The sequence below is a fragment of the Acipenser ruthenus genome, chromosome 2 (genome assembly GCF_902713425.1).
Source record: "Acipenser ruthenus chromosome 2, fAciRut3.2 maternal haplotype, whole genome shotgun sequence".
Lineage (NCBI taxonomy): Eukaryota > Metazoa > Chordata > Actinopteri > Acipenseriformes > Acipenseridae > Acipenser > Acipenser ruthenus.
In genome coordinates, this window is record NC_081190.1 from 4,448,794 (window position 1) to 4,474,079 (window position 25,286).

Below are 25,286 nucleotides of genomic sequence, written 5' to 3' on the forward strand. Positions count from 1 at the left end.
GTGTGTCCGGACCGAAGTCATGAAAAGGTACATTTCATAGCGGTACGGTTTAATATTTCACATTTTCACAGCTTGTCAGTATCTTTTTTTTCAGTGCTGTTAAAACATTACATTTTGGAATATTAAATATTGAGACTTAGCATTATATACTGACATCTTTTTTCTTATTTTTTTTTACTGTTTGAGATTTCCATTTAAATAAAATTCTATTTCCTCCATTATATAAAATAAATAAAATTTCCTCCATTATATTACATTTGTGATACAAATTGTTTTTTGTCAGTGTTCTAGGAAAGCTGCTTCTAGTTATATCTGCCTATTTCTGTACTGTACCCTTGCTGCCAGATTTTTCCGGTCAAACAAATTTTCAGAACCACGTAATTTAGGAAGATGTATTTATTTTGCATTAGTGAATGGGACAGCACAGCGCCAGGGTCCTAGGTTCGAATCCGGCCTAGGGTACTGTCTGTGTGGAGTTTGCATGTTCTCCCCGTGTTCGCGTGGGTTTTCTCCGGGTACTCCGGTTTCCTCCCACAGTCCAAAGACATGCTGTCCAAGTTGATTGGTCACTCTAAATTGCCCCCTGTGTGTGAGTGAGTGAGTGAGTCTGTGTGTGGTGCCCTGCGATGGACTGGCGCCCTGTGTATGCCGGGTTAGGCTCCGGCTCACCGCGACCCTGTAAAGGAGTAAGCAGTTAATGATAATGGATGGATGGATGGATGAATCAGTGAAGCAAACGAACAAATCTGTTCAGTTGATTCACTAAACTGAATGAATTGAGTCAGTAAAAAGAATACTACTGCACATCACTGGTTTTCAGGCCAGAAAAAGAGGTTTAAATAGCGCGCCTATCAGTGGTTAAAGCCTGGTGTCCAAACAAACTAATTATCGCTCACTTTAGAACATAAGAAAGTTTACAAATGAGAGGAGGCCATTCAGCCCATCTTGCTCGTTCGGTTGTTAGTAGCTTATTGATCCCAGAATCTCATCAAGCAGCTTCTTGAAGGATCCCAGGGTGTCAGCTTCAACAACATTACTGGGGAGTTGGTTACAGACTCCCACAATTATCTGTGTAAAAAGTGACTCCTATTTTCTTTTTTGAATGCTCCTTTATCTAATCTCCATTTGTGACCCCTGGTCCTTGTTTCTTTTTTCAGGTCGAAAATGTCCCCAGGGTCGACATTGTCAATACCTTTTAGAATTTTGAATGCTTGAATCAGATCTTCTTTGTTCAAGACTGAATAGATTCAATTATTTTAGCCTGCCTGCATATGACATGCCTTATAAACCCGGAATAATTCTGGTTGCTCTTCTTTGCACTCTTTCTAGAGCAGCAATATCCTTTTTGTAGTGAGGTGACCAGAACTGAACATAATATTCTAGATGAGATCTTACTAATGCATCGTAAAGTTTTAATATTACTTCCTTTGATTTAAATTCAACACTTTTCACTATATACCCAAGCATTTTGTTGGCCTTTTTTATAGCTTCCCTACATTGTCAAAATGAAGACATTTCTGAGTCAATATAAACTCCTAGGTCTTTTTCATAGATACCTTCTTCTTTAATGTGCACAATACGATTATTACACTTTAGTAAATATGGTGTGAATGAAACTCATCTCATTATTTAGAGCAGAGTGCCTCATTTAAATACATTATCAAGCATTACCATACAAATCACATATTCATTCTGATTACCATAGTATGACACAATAAAAAGAGTGTGCACCATAATATGCCCACTATTTCGCACGATAATGAATACAATTGCAATAGTAAATACAGAAATCATTAATGTGCACAGTAATTGTAATTATCGTGCACCATAATGTTAGTGCCCTTTTGTAAATGAGACACATAAACTGAGAACATAATGTGGAATGTGTTAAAAAGGAAGAGTAAAATAAAGGGATCACAGTTTTGTGTAAATGATGTGTAAATGCAGTTTGAGTGGCAGCATTATAAATTAACTCCAGCATCAAGACGTTTCTGCACAGTTTAAGGACAGTTCTTTTTGATGTAATGTTGGTAAACACTTTCAGCTCAGCACACCTGCACAGAGGGCTAGGGAAATACATATCTGCTGAAAACAGCAGACCGTCATTGCAGTTTATAAAGGATAACTCCACTCATCAAGGCAGACAGCTCAGTCACTCTGGCATAGGCCCATAACAGATGTGTATGCCGCTTTGTTAATTAATTATTTGTGGTTTATCCTTCAATGTCATTAACAGTACAGGCAATCGAATAATTGTTTTCTACAGTGACTTACAATCAAACGGTGCAGACAATATGTATTTCAAACTGAGGCTTATACAATATTTAATGAGGTTTTTGATACTTTTGCTAATGTCTTGAATTTTGATTTAATAGAGCCACAGAACAGGGTAATGCCATTACACTTTATGACTGAATCTGTTTTCAGATTCTTGAGGGTATGAAATAACATACAATATAACTCCTTATATTGTTTGGAGTAATTGTATTATATAGCCACAGAAAAAGGAATGGTCACATCTAAGTATCTGATCTAGCCATGGTAGTAAGAAATGAGGGAAGAGCAGAGGAGTATAGGAGCACAGCTAGATTAATACTGTCAGAGAGTCAATGCACAGACAGACACGACTTGCAAATTCTGCCTCAGGGCCCAGGGGAAAACAAACAGGAGGACAAGACATTGTTTAGAGAAAGAAACAAAGACAGGGACCAAAGAGAAGAAACGGAGACGCGAGCAGATTTAGTTATCAAGGAGTAAATTAGGAATGTCCTGGAGTGACACTTAAGGCTTCTTGTTTCATTTCAGTGCAGGCTGGGGACAGCTTCCTAAACCAGTTTATTAAGCAGCCAACAAGAGCAGAAACTGTTGTAGATCTTTTTTTTTTCTTAGCAAAGGGTTGGATATGATTGATTATCTCGAGCCTGGCGAGTCTCTGAGCACCAGGGATAATAGCATGATTAGATTTTCTGAAGAGAACTAGGGAAAAATCTAATTAAAATGAAAGAGAGCAACCTAGAATGGATCAGGCTACCTGGTTTGAAAACTTAAAATCCATCTGCATTTACACCGAACAAGCATATATCAAATCTGGAATTATTTAAACTACTATATATATATATATATATATATATATATATATATATATATATATATATATATATATATATATATATATATATATATATATATAATTATTATTTATTTATTTCTTAGCAGACGCCCTTATCCAGGGCGACTTACAATCGTAAGCAAATACATTTCAAGTGTTACAAGTAAAACAATAAGAGCAAGAAATACAATAACTATATATATATAAATGTATGCCCTCTTTTTATTTGTATTTATTTACAGTTAATTTATACAAGTGCCAGACCAGAGTTAAGTTTTTCCAATGTAAAGATGCTTTTGTTCAGAACCATGTAACACCAATCACTAAAGTAATAGCTGACTGTGACATACCGACAATGTCCCCCAATACTTTTATACTTTTTGTATACTTTTTGTAGGGCATATTTTTGATGGGTGTATTTGAATGAAGAAAAGAAAAGATTCAAAGTAAAAGAAATGTTGCTCAGAATTTTTTTTTAACAGAATGCCCTTGCCAGAAACTGGCTTTGCTTTACAGTGCTGCCACTAGAGTCAGAATTGAATATTGCAACGTGAAATCTGATTAAGTTGTCTGTATAATTTGTCTCATGGTAAGTCCATCAGGAAAAGGGTTAAAGGATGAAAACAGTAATCTTGCAACGGAGGAACAGAATATAGGTTTATCTGGCAATATCTAAACAGGAAGACAAGCAAGTTTCCAAAGCCCTCAACAAAACACAAAACACAGAAGCCGAGCATCACCAGGGGCAGTTTCAGTTTGCAGGGAACATGCGATAAAGAGATGAGATATATAAAACATTGATAAATCCCCAGGCTCAGATAACATCACACAACACGATGTTGAGGGGTACTTCAGAATTAGTGGTAGAGAATCTGCTTGGCTTCTTAGGAATGGAGGAGGCGATGCCCAGGGAATTTAGGAGTGCTTGGCTTCTGTCCTGCATAAGCTAGAGTAGGGACTAATAAGGGATTTAATTAAGGTTCATCTGCATGCAAAGAACATGCTCAACCACTGCCAGTGTGGATAAGAAAACAGGAGGTCAAGCTTAATACACCTCATTGAGTTCTACAAAAGAATTCACCAAAATTACAGACACTGGAGATATTGGATTTTCCTAAATACGTATTGACCCTTCCCTTACTAGAAGTCTTTCTCTTTGTCTTCAATGGTGAAATGAGTTTTAGGTCACATTTCTACGGTCTGGTACAGCATCCACCTCCAGGAGTTGGGCAAAACAGTGCAATGTAGCACTTGCACACAGGTCTGAAATGTCACAGTAATCTTAACTATGCAATGTATTTTCTTGTTCTTTCTTGCTGATCCATGCCTGCATCATACAACCACTCGAGGTAGTGTGTTGCAGAAGGACAGGTAATGGTTACACTCTGGTTCACCAGCTGTACAGGGGAGCTTCACAATTTTAAAAAGTCACCAGGATGTGATGATTGAAACAGTAAATGGCATACAAAATGAACTTTAAGTTCTCTCAAGTTGTTTGTTTCTAATGTTTTAACATTAACCTTAAAGATAGAGAATATGGCCAAAGGGGTTTAAATAATGATTATAATCACTGCCATTCACTTGTACAAAAAGTATACTTTTTGGCTGTCTTGAAAACTGTTCTGAAATTACCTGCCATTTTGAAGCCCTTCAATTTGGGTTGAATTGGAGGTTGCAAAGAGTTTTCATTTGGGTAATCAAAATTCACATCCACGTAAAAAAAAAACAACCCTAAAAACAAATGACTGCATAGAGAGGTTGTGTTGGTTGTATGGAAGGCCGGATGGTTAATTCCAGCTGAGACCAAAATCCATTTAGTCTGGTGGCTGTTTGGTGTCCTCAGTCATGGTCCTGGTCAATAGAAATCCACAGAAGATCATATAACAATGTATTTTTATATCTATTAAAGCAATGTAACAATAACATCCTGTTAGAAACAGCATCTCTAAAACAAAGAGCTACTCAATAAGTTCCTGCTGGATTTCAGATATATATAAATGGAGTGTAACCCTCCAAGTCCAATCTATCAATTAGGCAAGGTACCTGCTGTACGAAACTTATATTGTGTTAACCAAAGTTTGATATGGGCTGTTAGACAGTGACACAATAAATTATGCAGTCCTTTACACAAGACAATCCATTACAACTGCCTATTACAACCACAAAATGTCTTTGCTTCCAATACACCAATGTGGTTCCATCAATTCAGCACAAACCATGAAGATAAACATTTGTGAAGAAGACAAACTGAAATGAAAACCGCTAAGGGGTTGATTTGATCAACCTAAACCCCACCAGGATAAGCCACAACTGGACTGTTTTTATTGCATGTTGTACTTAGGAATCCACGGCTGGCATCAGCCTCTTATTCTTAGCCATAATCACAGGTAGGTGTTTAATACAATCCAGGGCGATTCCACAGTGCTGTAAAATCCAGCTGTGGTTTATCCTAGTGAGTACAGGGCTAACCAAATCAAGCCTCAAGAAGAAAAACAGTTTATCTTTCTAAAGTCGATGCTGAGTTTGATAAGCTCAATGTAAAGTGGTTTTCTTTATGGGTTTTGTAGTGGTTGTTTGTTTTTTGGATGTGCTAACCCAATGTGCTGCATGGCTTCAGAAATTCTCTTCCTACAAGGTCATCGTATCCCTGCACTAAAATGTATTTTGTTTTCTCCCATGTTATTTTCTGGGTGGGTAGTGTAAGATAAGGCTACTCCATACAGTTTAATAGGTATAATAAAATGATCGGTTTAAAATAAATATACCTGAATAAAAGGACCTCAGGAGATTGACAGCCAGTTACCCATGCAGCCGGTAGGGATCTTGTTGGTTTTGTGTTTATGTCGATGGAATATGCAGGCTTCCACATTGGGTTTGGGTAGGTCTATCTGATCTGTTCTAAAGTCATTATTCTCTGGCAGAATTGCTCTGAACATTAGCCTGCAGTGCTGTCAAACTCACACTTTTTATATCCACAGTAAAAGTGATTTGTGATGTGGCTATTACTTCCACTGTCACTTTAATTAATGAAAGGAGAACACAAATCCATGGAAGTATGAATACATTAAAGACTAATAGAACTGGAATGCAAAAACCTTTATGCGTCAATAGTAACACCCATAGGCACCATTTGTTTCATTGTACCAAGAGCAGTCCACAGATTTGTTGACTAACTCATTTGCAGAGGTTCTTGTATGCACAAGTGATATTAGCAACATAAAATACAAGCTGTGTGTTTGTGTGGTGGGGAATGATCAACATATGCAATTTGTATGGTTGCAAAGCTTTAACAAGATATCAAAGATGCATTGTGCAGGTGGTGTATGTTTGGTGATTGTTTTTAGAGGGGTTATCATTTGATTTCTTTGTAACCAAGAAATACTTGAATATATGGTGCTGGCAACTAGGATTCTACAGGCTCAGATATTGCCAGGTTGATTCTTCTATAGAGATTCAAACATAAGGGAAAGACGTCTAAACTAAAGTTGTCAAACAATGGCCATACCCAAAGGTTTGGTTAATCTGATCCAAGATATTCAAATTTAAAACTGGAGCTGACTCTTCAAATATTTTAAATGTTGCAAAATAAGTGTAAAGAAAGCAACTTTCTGGAATTATTTTTCTGTATTGATTTAGCTACTGAGGGGACCTAAATGCTTAAACTGGTATTGACTGCATCTCTTAAATCTCTTACAAGTTACCAAATGGGACTTTAATGATTTGAGCAGATGCACACATCAGCAATATGGGAGCTACTGGTAAACTTGTAAAAACGGGAACTTTCATTAATCACAATACTTCAGTGGTCCAGAGAACAGCGCTATAAAAACAACTGCACCTTTTCTATTTACACAAACACAGGTTTTATTATCTGGCATACTGTAGAGTAGGTTATTTTTGTTGGCGCTATATCTCCTGTGGTTTCTCCTCAGTGGACTCTTACATCTTTTAGCCAGCCAACATACAGTATGCTCTGACTGCATACATTTTGGAGCCCAGACTGTTTAAGTATTAGATTTTAGATATTTTCACAATACACTTTTACCATCACCAGTGGGTATGAAAAGTGCTAGATATGCATGTTTAGATATACCTGGATAACCGTCCATCCATTATACATAGTGGTCATTCAACATTCAAAACATGATGAGAAACAAAACCCAACTTATTATAAATCACAACACCAAAGATGGGAATTACTATCAAAAGATTGGGGTGTTTAACAATTGAATTGTGCTGTAATGTTCTATGTACAGGATGACACCTGTACACAGGGTAAGATGTACTGGAATTATTCTCATTTACTATTTTTTTTTTAATATCACCCAGTTGCGCTGTTTTGCTGTGAGCATACAACACAGTTTCAAAATGAGTTTTATGTTGCACCAGTATTCAGCATAGATGATAAAAGGATAATAATAATAATTACAATACAACAGATAGCATCCAGAAACAGTCCAAACCCAAAGGAGACTTCAGTTAGCAGCTGAACCAAACAAGCCTGAGCTGGAAACCAGGTTTTCACCCTGCTCTCAGGAAGCCCTGATGACCTTCAGAATATGCAAGTTTCAATTTACAATGAATAACATGAATACATAAATAATCAGTTAGCTATAATGATATTCATTTTCCTCAAGCCCCTTACGCTGCAACACACTGTTATGTTGTTTTTCAAGATACCGTGCATATTTTGAGTTATGTATTAGATTTGTATTGAAGAGGGCACATTTACCACAAGCAAGTACATATAACACTGAGTGATTTGCATCTAAACACCTTCTGCCGTTTGGATTTTTGAAACTCAATACAGTAACCCGATAGCTTCTGGAAAGGGGCTTTGAAACCTTGGAAAATATAATATAACACAGACTTGAACAGACACCTGCATTTCTTTCAGACAATAAACAATGATGCCAGTTTTGGCAGTGTACAGCCAGCTTGGCACAGCATATAACTCAAGCATCTTTGCACACATGACTCAGTGAGCCAACATTCACATTCAAAGCTGCTGTGCATGCAAAACAGGGGTAACAGTTACATATTTCTTTCTTTGTGTGTTGCAGCCTTAACGCCCCAGGAAAGTAAAACATCATAGAAAACTCCATGCATAAGAAAATACATTTTAAAGTTAACTTAAGTCTATCTATCTATCTATCAAATACAATATGTTGTCTTTTAACAAGGGAAAGGGGCAAAGGAACTGGACAGTTTCTATATAAAGAGGCTTCTTGATGTGATACAAATATTACTCAAACATTTTAGAACTTTACTGACACCAATTGTTTTAAACCAAATAAAATTTAAATTAAAAACAACAGAGACAAAAGTCTAAAATTTTTCAAGCTTCACTTTTTTTTTATTTCCCTAAATTTTGAGGGAAAAAACACAAGGAAAAAAGCCAATAAAACCCCTTTGACTATCTTACCTTATCCTTATGCTGCTTTTCATCCTGATATATTACCCATCTTTGCCCATCATTGCTGTACGCCACTTTGTAGGAACCCACAAACTGGACGTGTCCGAAGTCTTTCGCCCCCTGGGTGATGATGCCAGTCACTTTCGTAGGAATGAGCAAATCAACCTGTTAATGAAATGTTAGAAATCGTGTATGAGAACTCAATAATAATAAAGAACACTTTTCAATAGTACTTCCTGTGATTTATAAGAACATGGTTTGTGTAGGGCAGTGATTCCCACATACCCCCTTCCAGACCTATCAACTGCCTGCATACCCTCAGCATACAGGTTTATATTTGAATGTGATTTTTAATATATGCTTTCATAATACACATATTTATACACATACACAATATAATACATGCAACGTAAATGACTTAATTACCACTTTCCCATTAAAAAAAAAAAAAAAACTAATACATAAAAACAAAAACAAACTACCTTTCCCAGTGCAGCTGGGCAATGTCCCTCCTTCCTGACTTGTATCTATCATTGATTCATTCTGAATACATTAAACCCACCTCAACTACTGAGTGGCAGCAAATTCCCACATTTCTATTAGAGACTCTGCTTGCGAGATTTAAAAACGAGATTAAATTAGGAATGGAGGCTTGTTCGCGGGATCTAAAGCTGTATTACAGTTAAGATACGGAGGATTTAAAACAGAACTGCAAATTGTGGCGAAATGTAAAAAAAATGCCTACACAAAAAATCCAGAAAAATGTGCCTGTGACCACAAGATTTAATTGTGGAAGACAGCTAAGGAAAGAAGGTACAACTGAAGTGTGCAAGTCTGCCCAAGCATTTTGGAAAGTAACCAAAAACAATAATTTCATACAGTATATAAAAAGTGAAAGCCCCCTCCCCCAAAAAAAAAAACTGTTTGCCATTGTGGAAGGGTGGGGGTATTCACTGACACGGGAGACAGAAGATTTTATTTGCAAACACCGCACAGGTGCCCAGTTTTATTTAACTTTCTTTTCTTTTTTTTATTTATTTTAGCCTGCAGAGGGCGCTGTTGTCCGTGGCCTGAATACTGTCGACAGTAAATACAGGTATACCGTTCCGTGCACATACAAGTGCTCGAAAATAATAATAACAGAAGGTGAAAGAAAAAGGGAAAATAAAACACAGGAATAAAACTACAAACAAAAGTGCTGCTTACGCAGTGCCCCACTGCCACTAAGCTGGTCAGAACGGGTCTCTGTCCTACGCTCAGTTACCCTATACACTGGGGTTGGCCAGGGTTCCCGGTATATCTACACACCTCCCCTCGGGTGAGTAATTATTTATTTTACTTTGTAAATTAGTTTTTAAGGAAGGCTGTCTCCCTCAGCCGGGCTCGCCTGATCCTTGTTTCACTCTGGCCTCTTCTGCCAGAGTCACTGTATACCCTTGAACACGACCACCCAAGTGCACAACCAAGTGCAGTTCTTATGGGCCGAGCAATCTCCCAAGGCTCTCATCCACTCAGAGAGAGGGAAAGCACACACACCCTCTTCCCCACCTCTCCGTGTCATCGTCATGACTGACAGGCGCATCATACGAGACTGCTGCCCTCTACCTGCAGTCCCACACGTCAGATAGTCAGTCCAGATCCCCTCTGTTACACATTACACAATTTGTCCCACGTACCCCCTAAATATACACATTTGAGCAACTCATCTTCTCAATTCTCTTACCCAATCTGCACAAGTAGACCTCTCTTACAAGAGCCACCTTACACAGAACATATTCATCGTCAGAACAGGAATAAAGTAGACACCATCGAGGCTTACCCTGACAGTTCTGTGAGTGAGTACACCTCTATCCTAACCTGAAAAACCCCTTTCCATTTGGCCTTCAGCTTCTCTTAAGAGTGTATGGATTTCTGTCATGTGTCCTGTTATCCACTGAGGACCACCAAACTAATTTCCCAAAACAACCTTTCAATTCTTAGGCAATGATTCACAACTAACGGTTATGCCCATAAGCTGGTCACACTCTATTGATTTCAAAATTCTTCCCATGAGTGGCATGCAAATACATGTTGATAATGTTTTAAAATCTGGGGTGGAAACGTCAAGGTTCTTGGTCAATGGCCCCGGTGTTTTCCAACTCTTTATCCAATCTAGTATTACTGGGGTTGAAGGGAGCAGTTAATGCAGATCTGTAGAGAAGGGTGGCAAAAGATAGCACCCAGACTTAAGCAAAAAGTGTGTATATGCCATGACAAACGGTCTAAAAGCCACGATCGATTCAAGGTGGACAATGTTAATTAAAGCTACACTTCAGTACTTCAACACCTTCACAGACAGTGTTACAGAAACGATAAAAAATATAGCTATTGAAAGTTAAGAAAATTACTACAGGCATGTAATTAACTAGAATGTACATTCAAATAGATAAACAACAGCATGTAAATGAGAAATGATCTGGCATGTCTAAACGTAGCCATTATTGCATTGCTATGTATATACAGTACCTAAGAAAACAAAAACACTGTGGTACGTTTAAGAAAAATACAATAATAATAAATAAATAAAATAAAAGATTTTTGCTTTATACCAATTTTAGTTATGAAATAAAAAAAGAAACAACCCAACTTTGCTTAAAAAGCCTTCAATTAAATTCCTGATTCCTGTAATTTACACTTTGAAGTAAAAAACTTTAAGAATAAATTCAGTTGTACAGTGGCTCTCAAAACTATTCACTCCCCTTGGACTTTCCCACATTTTATTGTGTTACAACATGGAATCAAAATGGATTTAATGAGTTTTTGCCACTGATCAACACAAAAAAAGTCCATAATGTCAAAGTGAAAAATAAAATCTACAAATTGTTCTAAATTAATTACAAATACAAAACAGAAAATAATTGATTGCATAAGTATTCACCCCCTTGAGTCAATATTTGGTAGAGGCACCTTTGGCAGCAATTACAGCCATGAGTCTATTTGGATAAGTCTCTACCAGCTTTGCACATCTGGACACTGCAATTTTTGCCCATTCTTCTTTGCAAAATTGCTCAAGCTCCGTCAAGTTGGATGAGGACCTTTGGTGAACAGCAATTTTCAACTCTTTCCACATATTCTCAATTGGATTGAGGTCCGGGCTTTGACTGGGCCACTCCAGGACATTGACCTTTTTGTTTTTAAGCCACTCCAATATGGCTTTGGCTGTATGTTTGGGGTCATTGTCCTGCTGGAAGATGAATCTTCTCCCAAGTCCCAGGTCTCTTGCAGACTTCAGCAGGTTTTCCTCCAGGATTTCTCTGTACTTTGCTGCATCCATTTTACCCCCTATCTTCACGCGCTTTCCAGGCCCTGACGCAGAGGAGCATCTCCATAGCATGATGCTGCCATCACCATGCTTCACGGTAGGGATGGTGTTCTCAGGATGATGTGCGGTGTTAGGCTTGCACCAAACATAGCACTTAGCGTTGAGGCCAAAAAGCTCTATTTTGGTCTCATCAGACCATAGAATCTTCTTCCACTTGGTCTCAGAGTCTCCCACATGCCTTCTGGCAAACTCTAGCCAAGATATGATGTGAGTTTTTTTCAACACTGGCTTTCTTTTTGCCACTCTCCCATAAAGGCCAGTTTTGTGAAGCACCCGGGCTATTGTTGCCATATGCACAGTGTCTCCCAGCTCAGCCGTGGAAGACTGTAACTCCTTTAGAGTTGCCATAGGCCTCTTGGTGGCCTCCCTGACTAGTGCCCTTCTCGCCTGGATACTCAGTTTTTGAGGACGGCCTGTTCTAGACAGATTCACAGTTGTACCATATTCTCTTCATTTCTTAATAATGGACTTTACTGTGCTCCGGGGGATATTCAATGCCTTGGAAATGTTCTTATATCCTACCCGTTATTGGTGCTTTTGAAGGATTTGCTTTGAATGTTCCTTCGTCTTCATGATGTAGTTTTTGTTAGGAAATGTACTAACCAACTGTGGGACCTCCCTGAGACAGGTGTATTTAACCTGAAATCATGTGAAACACCTTAATTGCACACAGGTGGACTCCATTTAACTAATTATGTGACTTCTAAAGACAACTGGTTGCACCAGAGCTTATTTAGGTGTGTCATAGCAAAGGGGGTGAATACTTATGCAATCAACTATTTTCTGTTTTGTATTTGTAATTAATTTAGAACAATTTGTAGATTTTATTTTTCACTTTGACATTATGGACTGTTTTTGTGTTGATCAGTGGCAAAAACTCCTAATTAAATCCATTCTGATTCCATGTTGTAACACAATAAAATGTGGAAAAGTCCAAGTGGGGTGAATAGTTTTGAGAACTACTGTACTTTATTATATAACCACAAACATGGTCATTATATGAGTAAAAACCACAATTTGTTAAATAGTTCAGAGAAATTTAACAGTTCTCATAAATATTTTCTCAGGACAGAGTTTACAATGTATGCTTCTCATTCAAATTCAAAAGGGACACACATTTCTCATTTAAATTCAAGAAAGAATCAATGATAAAGGCATAATAAACCTTAATATCAGTTGACTATATTACTATACTTTATCCCAGAAGATCAGCTGTCATCAATCATATATAAAGAGCCTTTACATGCACTCTTACTGCAGGGTAATAATTCATAACTATGAGAAAAAAAAAAAAAAACAGTGTTACCAACCAATACTGAACAAAGCAATAGTAAAATAACAGCAACAAAAAAAACAAGTACAAATTCTACAGATTAAAAAAGCATTCATTCAAAATGACTTATGAATGCCAGGAAGATTACAGTAGGTCATCTCCCTATGATTTAGGGGACAGGAACAAGAGCTCCTTCCAATCTTTAATCTGCTTGCTATTTAAACCCCTAGTCAGACCATATCTTTTCCATTTGCACTGTGTGCCCCACCATTCCTCCACATCACCACCTCTGCAACTGCATCTCCTTCTGAAGGGCTAGCAAAGCTTAACACCCCATCGTGGAGGCTCACCACTCACCTCCTCGAGCTGCTCACACTCAAACCACTCAAGCACAATCCTATCTGACTAACTGCAGACTGCTCCTGTCCAGTGAACCCGTCGTTCAAAACGCACACCAGAGATGCAATCCGACAAGTGCAAAAATAATCTCCTTTGAATTACAACACCTTTAGGTAAAATAATGATTCTTACAAAGTAATCACAGTAAAATAATAGCAGTGGCGGTTATTATGATGCAGTGAATGTTCTCTTGTCAAGAATCCCATGGCCATAAATGGTTTAAGTCAAAACTAGTGAGGGAGTGGGGTCAGTGATGGTTATACAAATATGATGAATATTTGTACATTTGTGGTTGTGGTGGCTATGATTAAGACAAAACCATATTCCCTAGTTGTCTGGGTCTTTATAACCTTAACCACAGGTAACTATTTAACATAGACGTGCATTACAGTATGAGTAGTTTACAAGTGGGTGGAATTCAGATCAGCTCTTTTGTCTTTTATAAATATAAAACACAATTCAGGAAAGCAGTGCTTAATTGAAGTTTCATTTTCTAGCTTACCTCAGGGACACTCACATAGAAAGCCCAAGTATTTCTGTCTAAATCTGTAAGCTCACATTTTTAAGTTAGAGGAAGGATCATTGCCAGCATATAATAAAAGGCAGTTAATTCCAATTAAACACCAAGCAAAAACGTGGGATGATAGCAAATGACTACTCAGTTGAAATATGTCAAAATAGGTCAAACGTTAGACGTCCACCGAAGACTCGGAAAATACCAGTGTTTAAAAAAAAAAAAAAATCCCTGAGTTTAGCTTAAGTCACCCCACCAGGTTATAAACTGACTGATCTCTCTTTGATACCCATTCAGTGTAGAATGTGGTTACCTCATGTTCTTTTGTCATAGTTTAATCTCTAGGTGACTGGCCAATGGCATATCTGTTGCCATGTCTTCTAAACTGTTCAGTTTCTACAACCCAATAATCTTTTCACAAACCTATAAAGAGCATTATGCTGTTAGAAGGGGTGTCAATACTGTCAATGGTGTCCATACAATTGGGCATCGAGTTATACTGGTACACAATTACTGTGTTGTGAAATATTTGCTATTACTGTAGCTGACCTGTTCAATATGAGTCCCAGATTTCACTCTCCATTGAAGTGGAACCAAATTCTTACAAACAATGCTTGCTTATAAGAAATGCCCTTCTTGAAAGGAGCCTGCACAGCAACACAGTCATGTTTTTTTTCTACAGAACAGCTGGGAATGATCCTGAAACCGTGTAGAATGTAATCAGAAGAGATATCGTTGCTTTACTTTCTTGTTTTGTTTCTCATATGTGGAGTCTGGTAATCTTTTGCATTGTTCAGCACTGTCAACATCAATTTGCTGCAACTAGGAGATGAAGGCATTAATTATGTTAGTTGGAGAAACATACTGATATGGTTTGGGCTTCAAGGAAATAAAAAAAAAAAAGAATCAAGATAAGACCGTGTTTTATCGCAGGTTTGAGTGAAATAAAACACATTGGTAATCTGTGACATTGGTTACTGAAAATAAACTCATTAAGTGACATTTAAATGAATAACCTCCATGTGTGGTGAAGCAACAATATAACAGTATTTAAGTAGCTCCAAGGCACAGATTTATTTTATTTATTTATTTATATTTTTACAGCACTTAGCCAAGACACTTTACAAAATTATAACAAAATGGTACAATCAAGAAAAGTGGGTAAAAAATGATGGCAAGTTTATTGGGCTAGGGTGGTGAGATACACATTCGCTGCTTAGGAGAGATGAAAATAAACAGAAGAAATAAGAAACAGTGCAGAAATAGTAGGGAAAGGAATGGACAGGGAGACAGATGAGAACTGAAGAGCTAGTGGAGGAGGTAATTACAAAGAAAGAAAGAAAAATGCTTTATAAAACACTTCCTTTATCAAATGAAATAAACCCAAGCTTGAGAGGAAAGGGACATATATTTTGTGAAATGTATCCAGCCCGAGTGAATTGTGTGCAGAACGAGAAGGAACGATTTCAACATAATGAAAATGGGCCTGAAAGAACCAGTGGGAGTGGGGGCAGGGTTAGGGCTAGGGTAGACGCCACGGGAGTGGGGGCAGGGTTAGGGCTAGGGTAGACGCCACGGGAGTGGGGGCAGGGTTAGGGCTAGGGTAGAAGCCACGGGAGTGGGGGCAGGGTTAGGGTTAGGGTAGACGCCACGGGAGTGGGGGCAGGCGTTTTTAAACTGACCACATGAGAGGGAACATTAAACATTTGTTCATCTGGGTTTTTAATTTACACTTGAAAGAGGTGACATATATACGAAAGACAACCAACCTACCACAGAGTGAGGGACCAGCTATTAGGAAATGAATGAATTAAACTTTTTAAACTCAGCCCCCTTCGTTTTGGTGCGCCAGCACACCAAACGTTATGTGCATATTACTCAGACAATGTAAAAGCCACCTACGGGGCTTGTTTAAAAGTACAGACCCGGTGCTTTCCAATGATGTATCCATGTTGGTATGCAGTATTCCTAACTGGGGCTACGATCGCCTGAAGGTAAGCCACTCATCATGTGACAGGGGTCACATACATAGGTTTCATTATGAGTCGATTACTCCGTCATTTTAGCAGCCAGACGGAAGGGGGTCATATCATTGGAAAGCTTAGAATCTCAGCTGTACATAGTTCAGAGAGAAAACTACAGCATCCAGAATGCAATAGTACAGTCCTGTGAGACACGTCAGATCGGTGGGTGTATTTCAATGCTGTAACTCAAAAAATACAGAGCCCAGCCAATCGGATTAGATATCATCTGAAAGGGCATGCTTAGGTGTTTCCAATGAAATTTGTCTTGGTTGCCTAGCTAGGTTGCTAGAAAAGCTACAGGAGAGAGAGAGAGAGAGAGAGAGAGAGAGAGAGAGAGAGAGAGAGAGAGAGAGAGAGAGAGAGAGAGAGAGAGAGAGAGCAACACAGGCAGACATGGCTGCCCAAAGAGGACAGGCTGTGAGATCACTGTCAGCTCAATCAGGTTGAGACAGAGATACACTTTTTACACCAGTGCACAAAATATAAGAATGTAAGGGAAGCATTCTTCCCAAAAATACAAAATCTCTGCATAGACTTCTCAGACTTGCCAGACCCAGAAAAACTCCCCATCCTCCTCGGTGAGCACACAAGCTGTATAGAAGTGGCAGCCCAGTACACAAGCCCCTGCCACAGCCTGAGGGACAGGGAGTGACACTGAGGCTCCTCACACAGGGAGGAACAGAAAAATAAATAAAATAAATAAATGTTATAGAATACATGTATAAATGTATATCATTATTCTTATTATTATTGTTGTTGTGATGTGTTTGAAGTACTGTGTTGTTTTTGTTTTATTTACATATGTTTTAAATGTTCATTGTAAAGATGGAATTTACCCATCATTGCTTTGGCAATACTTGTAAAAAATCAGTCATGCCAATAAAGCACTTGAAATTGAAATAAAAAAATTGAAATTGAGAGAGAGAGAGCTTTAACCTGGCAGTAAATGCACTAAAGGAAAAAGCAAGAAGAGCTTTTTATGAAATCAAAAAAGATTCTATAAAATTAATATACCTGTCAAAATATGGCTAAAATTAAATGACAACATCATCCAGCCCATTGCGCTGTATGGTAGTGAGGTATGGGGTCCACTCAGTCAACAGGATTACACTAAATGGGACAAACACCCAATCGAAACCCTGCATGCTGAACTCTACAAAAACATACTACAGGTGCAAAGAAAAACACCACATCACACATGCAGGGCAGAATTAGGCCGCTACCCAACACTTATAAATATTAAGAAAAGAGAAATTTTGGATGCATCTAAAGAAAGGTGAGTCAGAGTTACTCCAATATAAGGCCCGCCAAACCCAAGAGCTCAGCCCTGAAAAGAGTCCCCTAAGTCTGCTGGCCTTGAAGCTCACTGCACTGACCCCCACTAATACTAACACAAACCAGCTTCAGGTCAACACTGCTTATCAGCCCCCAATCAGAGTAAACCAAATTATAAAACAAACCAAAAACTCCTATCTGACACACTGGGACATAGAAACAAAATCCCAAAATAAACCTGATTGTTATCGGGCCCTAAAAAGAAACTATACCCTCGCAGAGTATCTCTCCACTGTCAGAGATACAAAGCAGAGACCGGTCCTGACCACGTACAGGATCAGTGACCACAACCTGGCCATAGATAAAGGCCGACACAGGCAGACCTGGCTGCCCAGAGAGAACAGCCTCTGTGGTCACTGTGAGACAGGAAAGGTCGAGACAGAGATGCACTTTCTCCTACACTGTGAAAAATACTCCCAAACAAGGGAAGTATTCTTTAATAAAATAGGAAATGCCCATCCACTTTTTTCCAAACATGGCAGACCCAGAAAAACTGTCTGTACTCCTGGGGGAGGGACACACAGCCAATAAAGCATCATTGAATTGAATTGAATTGATTATGCTTGTTTGCTTTTTTTCCCGTGTTCATTTCATATTTTTTTTGGAAAAGCGTTTTTTTTTTAATTTATTTTTTTTACATATATTAACATCTCTACCACATATAGTATTCCTGATCCTGTTGCAACGTATATAATATGAAAGGACATTGTGTGGCCTTTCATTTGATATGAGTTACATGCATGCAGCACAAACTATCCAGTAGTTAAACATACATAAATGAAAACAGTGTAAAACAGGCAAAAATAGGAGTTTAATTAAGTTGGTTTATGATTTTCTGATAAATGGCTTTAACTAACAAAGCATTTTTTTACAGTAGAATTAAATGGGTGTCTTTATGGAAGCACTTTGGCTCAGAACAGTAGCAAGTACAAATCCAGTATCCCAGAATCGTAGGTCTCTATCATTCGGAAAAGTGGTTCTGAACCATAGCATAGAGATTACAACTGGAGCCAACTAAAACTGAACTGGCTGAAGTGCTCAATGCCTTATCATATTGTGTTTACCACTTCAATTGGGCATCTGAAGTGGACACTTGAAGCCTGCTTATACAGTAAGCCAAGAATTCAAAGATTGGTGCACAGTTTTGATACAGTACAGTAGGTATCATAGATTTAAGTGGGATAGAATGATTAGACAGCCTGGCCCAGGATATCACTTCAATTGAGGTATACTGGTGACATCTGTCAGAGGCCAACCAAGTCTGGGTGATGGAGGACCATCGACCCCCCGGAAGGGAGACACATTTGAGGAGAAATACTGAGCCTTGCCCCTAGAATTACAGCAAGCCTCCACCTGTTGTGTACCATTGAAGAGAATTAGGTTAATAACTTTTTTCCTGAGTACGGCACAGTATTATTTTAGTACTGTAGATAATTTATTTATTTAACAATTTGATTACACAGAGTATTCCCACTGAGACACCATATCTCATTTACACAGAAATCCAATTAGCAGCAGCACAACTTGAAAAAATAAATAATGCCACATCCATGTAAAAATCCATTTCAATCCAATTCTCACATCATGTATTCATGCAGCAAGGAATACCGATCAGATACTGGTGCAGGGGTTGGGGAGGTGTTTTGAACAATGTTTTGGTATAGGATAGTTCAAGTTGAGTATACAGGCATTTCATTCACACTATACCAGGGAACTGTGTGTTAAATGAGTGATGGCCAGACTTTAAACACTGACTTTAAGCACCAATAAACTGAGAATATTATTATTATTATTATTATTATTTATTTCTTAGCAGACGCCCTTATCCAGGGCGACTTACAATCGTAAGCAAATACATTTCAAGTGTTACAATACAAGTAATACAATAAGAGCAAGAATATTGAACCACTTGTTAAAATGCAATTATTCCTTGTGACAGGGAGCCGGGTCGCTGGTTCCTGCGCAAGTGTGTGTGCCTGGGAGAAATCAGCTGAGACGCGCAGCTGGTGTTGCTAAGCAACCAGCTGAGGTGGAGGTTCGCCCTGAGCTAAGTGGATTGGCTGGGGGGCGTGCCTGGGGATGCTGCGCAGAGCTCAAAAAGCAGCTGCGCTACAGGTCGGGGATATTGCAATGCCATTTGCACACAGACCGGAGCTGTGTGTTTGTTGACATCCAGGAGGGAAGCGTCCGCTCTGCAGGAACTACTACCATGGAACCCTTTAACTGCAAGACAGGGCCTGTGAAGGCGACAGCCCAGCCAGGACCGCCGGAATGGCTCAGAGTCACTGGGAGGCCAGGACTTCGGAAGCAACAGAACAGAAGTAGGTCAGTTTAGGGGATGTGGATCCCAAAGCAGTATAGAGAGGGTTGCCGTAGAGCAGCAGGTTCCTGGAGCAGGACGTTCCTTTTAGTGGGACTAGCGCTCGTCATTTTGTGTGGCCAACTTTTATTTTTTAGATTTGTTTTTGTTTTTATTTCTTTATTAAATGTGATACTAGGTCTACATTTGCTGGTACCATAGTGTCAGTCCTGTGTTGAAAATTAAATCTGCACGCCTGAGCAGCATAATCAACACCAATGCTGTGTGTCTGTCAGTATTTTCCAGTGACTACCCACACATGTAACACATCACCCTGTTACATTCCTATAACCCCATGGAATCTACTGATGATAAAACCTAATGAAACCAGAACAGTAGACAACTGTTTTGACAGGATGTAACCTGGGATTCTAAATGAAGTAATACACGCTGCTGTATTACTTACCTTCATTATTGTTTACTGTTTGTTTCGCCATCAGGCACTGGACAAAAACAAATAAAACAAACCTTTTCACCTGGATTACAATTGTCTGTGTGTTCTTTAATCACCTGCACCTGCACACTATTAACCACTTTGCCACACACCCCCAGAGCCACAGCTACATGTAACGTTATATATCTATGTATTGAGTTGCAGTTAGTTCTGGGGGTACAATATGACTACAGTGTTATTTGTATAACCAGTCTTCTTACCATGGTATCAGGAGAAGCGATGCATGCCCCTGCAAATCCTGTCAGTCCATAATGTGACTGAAGGAGTCTGTTTGCCAGTGCAGAACGGAGGATATTTGCTGGGCTTTTTCCTGTCGTATCTCTGGGCCTGATAATACATTTAGAACACACGTTATCCTTGTACTTGATGTTTCTCTTAGTGTAGTTTGCCTTTTTTTCCCCCATGCTTGTTCACGACAAACATGCATCTTTTACTGTTGGTTGGGTTTGTGAAACCTGACATTTTTTTAAATCTGTTCAGTGTTGATACGTCTTGTCATTTTCCTAATGCGCCAATGACGACAGGCCTTGTCATGAATATATTGTTAAATACAAAGGTTTTAACAGCAAGTAGCAACCTAAAAATAAATAAATAAATAAATAAATAAATAAATAAATAAAATGGGCTACGGCTGCACACAATGGCTGGTTAAAGTCATCAGTAAAAACAACAGCAGTTCACAGGCACTAATCAATGGTGTTGATTTTGTTTTCAGATAGAAACTACATATCCCATAGTTTGCACTCATCCTCAGGTTTATTTGTTATTTTTTTCTTATATGAATGTGCAGCAGACCAAGGACTAAAGATTGCACTGAGAGAATCCTCATTCATCAACCATGAAATGATAAAAAACATATATAGCAAGTACAGCTCTGGGGCTGAATGCGGATATTGCAGGAAAGAGAATGCTTCTTTTGAGGTTAATTGAATCTGCTGCAACAATATATTAGGAATTGAAAAGCACATGCAATATACAGCAAGGGGATTTTGTTCTTATAGTTATTAAAAAGACGAAAATGAAAAATAATGATTCAAACATCTTACATTTCAATTTGCTAAATTGTTTTCTTATTAATCATTTTAACTGTCATGCTTACCCTATGCTATTTATACTACTTTGTGTTTACTGGGAGGTGAATTGATTTCATACCAGAACTGTATCATTCAGTGAATACAATTCCACACACTTTTTTATTACACTGGAATAAAAATAACAAAGCATCTGATTTTCTAGCAAATTTGAACCATTTTAATGGAATGTGATATGTTGTATTTATTATTTTTAGTTATTTTCTTGTGTGAACATGTTCCTTTGTGTCCAACATAGATTTAGCCAACCATTTGGATCTTCCCACACTTTCGTTACAATTTGCAATATTGTGTTCTAATTGATTCTAATGATCATAAAATGAATGCACTTTAGTTTGCCCTAAAATACTGGTTAATGATTATTAAGTGGTTTCATTATTTGCTTTCCAAGAAAAGAAACCCTTAATGCATGTCTATACTTTTCTGAAACATTTAGTTTTTGGCAACTTCAGTTTTTCTACTTTTGTTTATAACTGTCTACAAATAATGTATCAAAATACGTGTTATGATAATTAAATATTATACAATACAGTTGTCCCTTGTTAATTCAACTTTAGATAAATCACTAAGTTGTTTAATTCTCACACAATGACTGTAAATTGTGAATTATAAAAAGCCCCTCATAATTCACTGTTTTCAATATTTCGAAAAAAAAGAGGCAGCACATTATTTCAGTTGCTCTTTGAGGGTTCAAATATGACATTGGTTTGTCTTTAGCATGTAAAAACTTTAAATTCAAATATCTGTGCATAAAAAGTATTTTCTCATCATTGTATAATTACTTACGAACAAGCCTCAGCTGTAAGTGTGGCGCTGAACAAATCTAATGTTAATTAAACACAAAATCCTTCTAAGAGGATCAATCCTGCAATACTACCTGATTAATGTCCAACCAAATATTGAACATAATTAGGAAAACGCATTGTCCAATTTGTCAATGTACACTACAGTGTCAATAAACCAGTAGAACGGGAGCTCTTGCATACAATTTGGACAAGCCAGTGTTTCATGTATGATTTAAGAAATAAAAAAAAACACGGTGCCCTGTTATGCCAATGACAAATACGTTTGTTAACTATCTAAGTTCTGGCAAACTCCTCTCCCTCTGTAAACAGGTTTTAGACAAAGTCAGCCTCAAAACAAACCAAATCTAAATGCAAATGATACACTGCAATGTTACATTTCATCCACTAGATCAGGGGTCTTCAACCTTTCTTTGAAACGGTACCCCTTCTGTCAGGAGGTTTCAGCTAAAGTAGCCCACCCATGAGTGCAATTTTCATCCACTGAATGGTACCACAGTTGCAATAAAAGGCAAAATTCTGTGTGCCATTTAAAATGTTTACAGTATCAAACATTAACCTCAAGATTAAACTATAATAACTAACAATGATAAACTTTTTTTCATTAAAGTCAGCATAACAAAGTATCCAAAGGGACTCTGTATAACTTTCTGTCACTTTGCACTTTCTGTAGACTTGTGTTTTCTTCTGTCGTTTTTCTTTTGCAAGTAAGATATATATCCATTTCAAACACAGAAAACATATTCAACCAGCCGCTATTGCTAAATGCAGCCGCGGTAATAAATAAAACAAAAACCATCAGAGTATTGTGATTATTATTTGTGTTTGTCGGTACATTTATACTTCTAAAAAATGCAGAAACACTGTGCTTCACTGATACGACAAGTTGAAAACAGCAAAGATCATGAGCAGCACAGAGCGCTCTCCATAGGCACAATCGCCAAACGCCTGCTTCATCAGAGTGGAAATCCACTGAATCGAAACTGCGCATGTGTACAGGTGGAAAATGGAAAATTACAGGAATGTATTGTAAAGGGTTACCATTAAGGTCAGTCTGTGAGCAATTGATTGATTTACAACCTGCAACATTTAAAAATTCTGTTATCCAAACGATACAGACCGTGTTTGATTTTTTATGCCTTGACACTTTCATGACAAATGGCAAGCTTGGATACCTATCTGTCTTTCCTTCTTGGATAACTTAAGTATTTCAGTGGCACACATCCTTCTACACAGCTGTACATACAGATGCCTACATATACTTCTACATTCTGATACTCTCAATATTGTGCTAAAGGGCATCCTTAGAAAATGTCATCACAATTGGAAAATATATTAACTAGATTGATATAAACTTAACATAAGTCTGTCTCTACTCCATCCCTGTCCCAGTGAATACACAATCTCAGTAGAGGATAATGCCTTCTTTTTTTCCTGGGATTTGTGAGCAGCATTCAAAAATTTGTGGCATTGATTTTTAGTGGTCTAAGGGTGGAATATTCAGCAGTATTTCTACTTTATGTGACCTTATTACCTTGGAAAAAAAAACACATCAACATCATTAACAGAGATGGCATCGAGACCATTATTCATGACTTCTATGTGAGCAGTGACACCGACTCTGACCCATGGGATTACAAAATTAGCCTGGAACATAATTCTGGTAACTATATTACATGAGAGAACTGAATCACTCATGCAGTTCTACTGCAATGCAAATTCCTTTAGCAGTGACATACCAATTATAGAATTGGAACCGGAGGTGCAGAGTTTTAAAGTCTCAGCTCTACACCTACAGTAAAATTGCATTTGAGGTTTTATATGCATTACATGGTTTTCTAATATCCATCACTAGTACATAATTAGTCATGAACGCAGCCAAATAAAGATGGAAAATTGATCAATAAAGGGTTTATAAACACACTTTAACTCTATATTATATCCAGTTGGGGTATTCCTCCTGGGATTTATTTACACACTTACTAACATAACTACATTAAAAAAAAAAAAAAAAAAAAAAAATCAGGTTTACAGTGTAGTTTTAGGCCAGCAGTATTAAGATCTGCAACTGATTATAAGATTAAAATAGAACCTCCATCCCTGTCCTTGTTAATTTAATTAAGTCAAATACACATCACAGTGGATATGAATTATGTTTTTTAAATCTACTACTATAATGTAAAGGATAATAAGCTAAATGTAGAACTGCAAGTGGTAGTGGTATAAAGCATTACTGGTATGAACAGTACTGTAAAACTGTAAAGCTCTGACACAGCATATCAATATTAGAACTCTTATAACAGCAGGATTTGTGTGTGTTTTTCAAAACTGGGAGAAAAGAAAAATCAAACAAGAAAAGCAAAAGATTAAAGAAAGTCTTCTGTACTTGAGTCCTGGCAGCTCTCAATACATCACATGGCTTTCTCCTGATTAAGAGAGTCACCTTGCACCTCTGCTCTGTTATTTTCCGTGCTAACTGCCAGAATTCTTCCAGCATAGATTTCTTTTCTGGTGACTTCTCAAAGCAGTACAAACATATAGTACCGGTGTGATAGAGAGTTGAAAAGTACAGACCTCGGTGGGTTTGAGTGTAGTGAATATCCCTGTGCACTGTTATGTTTTGTTTCCCACATCACACACAGCTTGGCTTGTCTTCATTCAAAAAAAATGTCAGTATTTTAAGTTTTGATTAAACTTGGATTTCGATTTTGCAAAATCTATTTTTCGTAAAGTCGTTATAAAACTTGTTAATACTGCCAGAAATTATTGTTATCATATGTTTTGTTGTTAGGAAACTTACTCGGCAGTTTTAATTTTTAGTTTATATCTGGATTTGGTTTCACAATAAGACTTAAACTTCATGGCAACAATTATAAATCATGTTGTCATCATTAGCTAATGACAGCTCTGCATTTCCTGTATACATTATAGGTGCAATCACAACACTGTCCAAGACCTGGTATAGAGGGCCAATGGTCCCTTGAAGAGCCACTGTAAAGCCTGGTACAGCTATGCCAACCAAACATTTACAATCCTTATATGAAATAACAGTATATGATGAATCTCTTTTCTTGTCACCAGTGCAGTTTTGCACTTTTCGTTCTTATTATGCTGAGATTGTTCTGAAGAATGGAGTCTATCCAGGACA

General features: G+C 37.8%; 1 protein-coding gene across 3 annotated transcripts in view; it reads right to left on the minus strand.

Annotated features, from left to right (window-relative positions):
- LOC117403991 (EGF-like repeat and discoidin I-like domain-containing protein 3) overlaps nt 1–25,286 on the minus strand; it is a 171,846-nt gene that overhangs the window by 21,831 nt on the left and 124,729 nt on the right. For all 3 annotated transcript variants that reach the window (XM_058986898.1, XM_058986890.1, XM_058986906.1), the window contains one exon: nt 8,535–8,690. In XM_058986898.1, the coding sequence (XP_058842881.1) occupies nt 8,535–8,690 (156 nt within the window). The remainder of the gene's footprint in view (nt 1–8,534; nt 8,691–25,286) is intronic.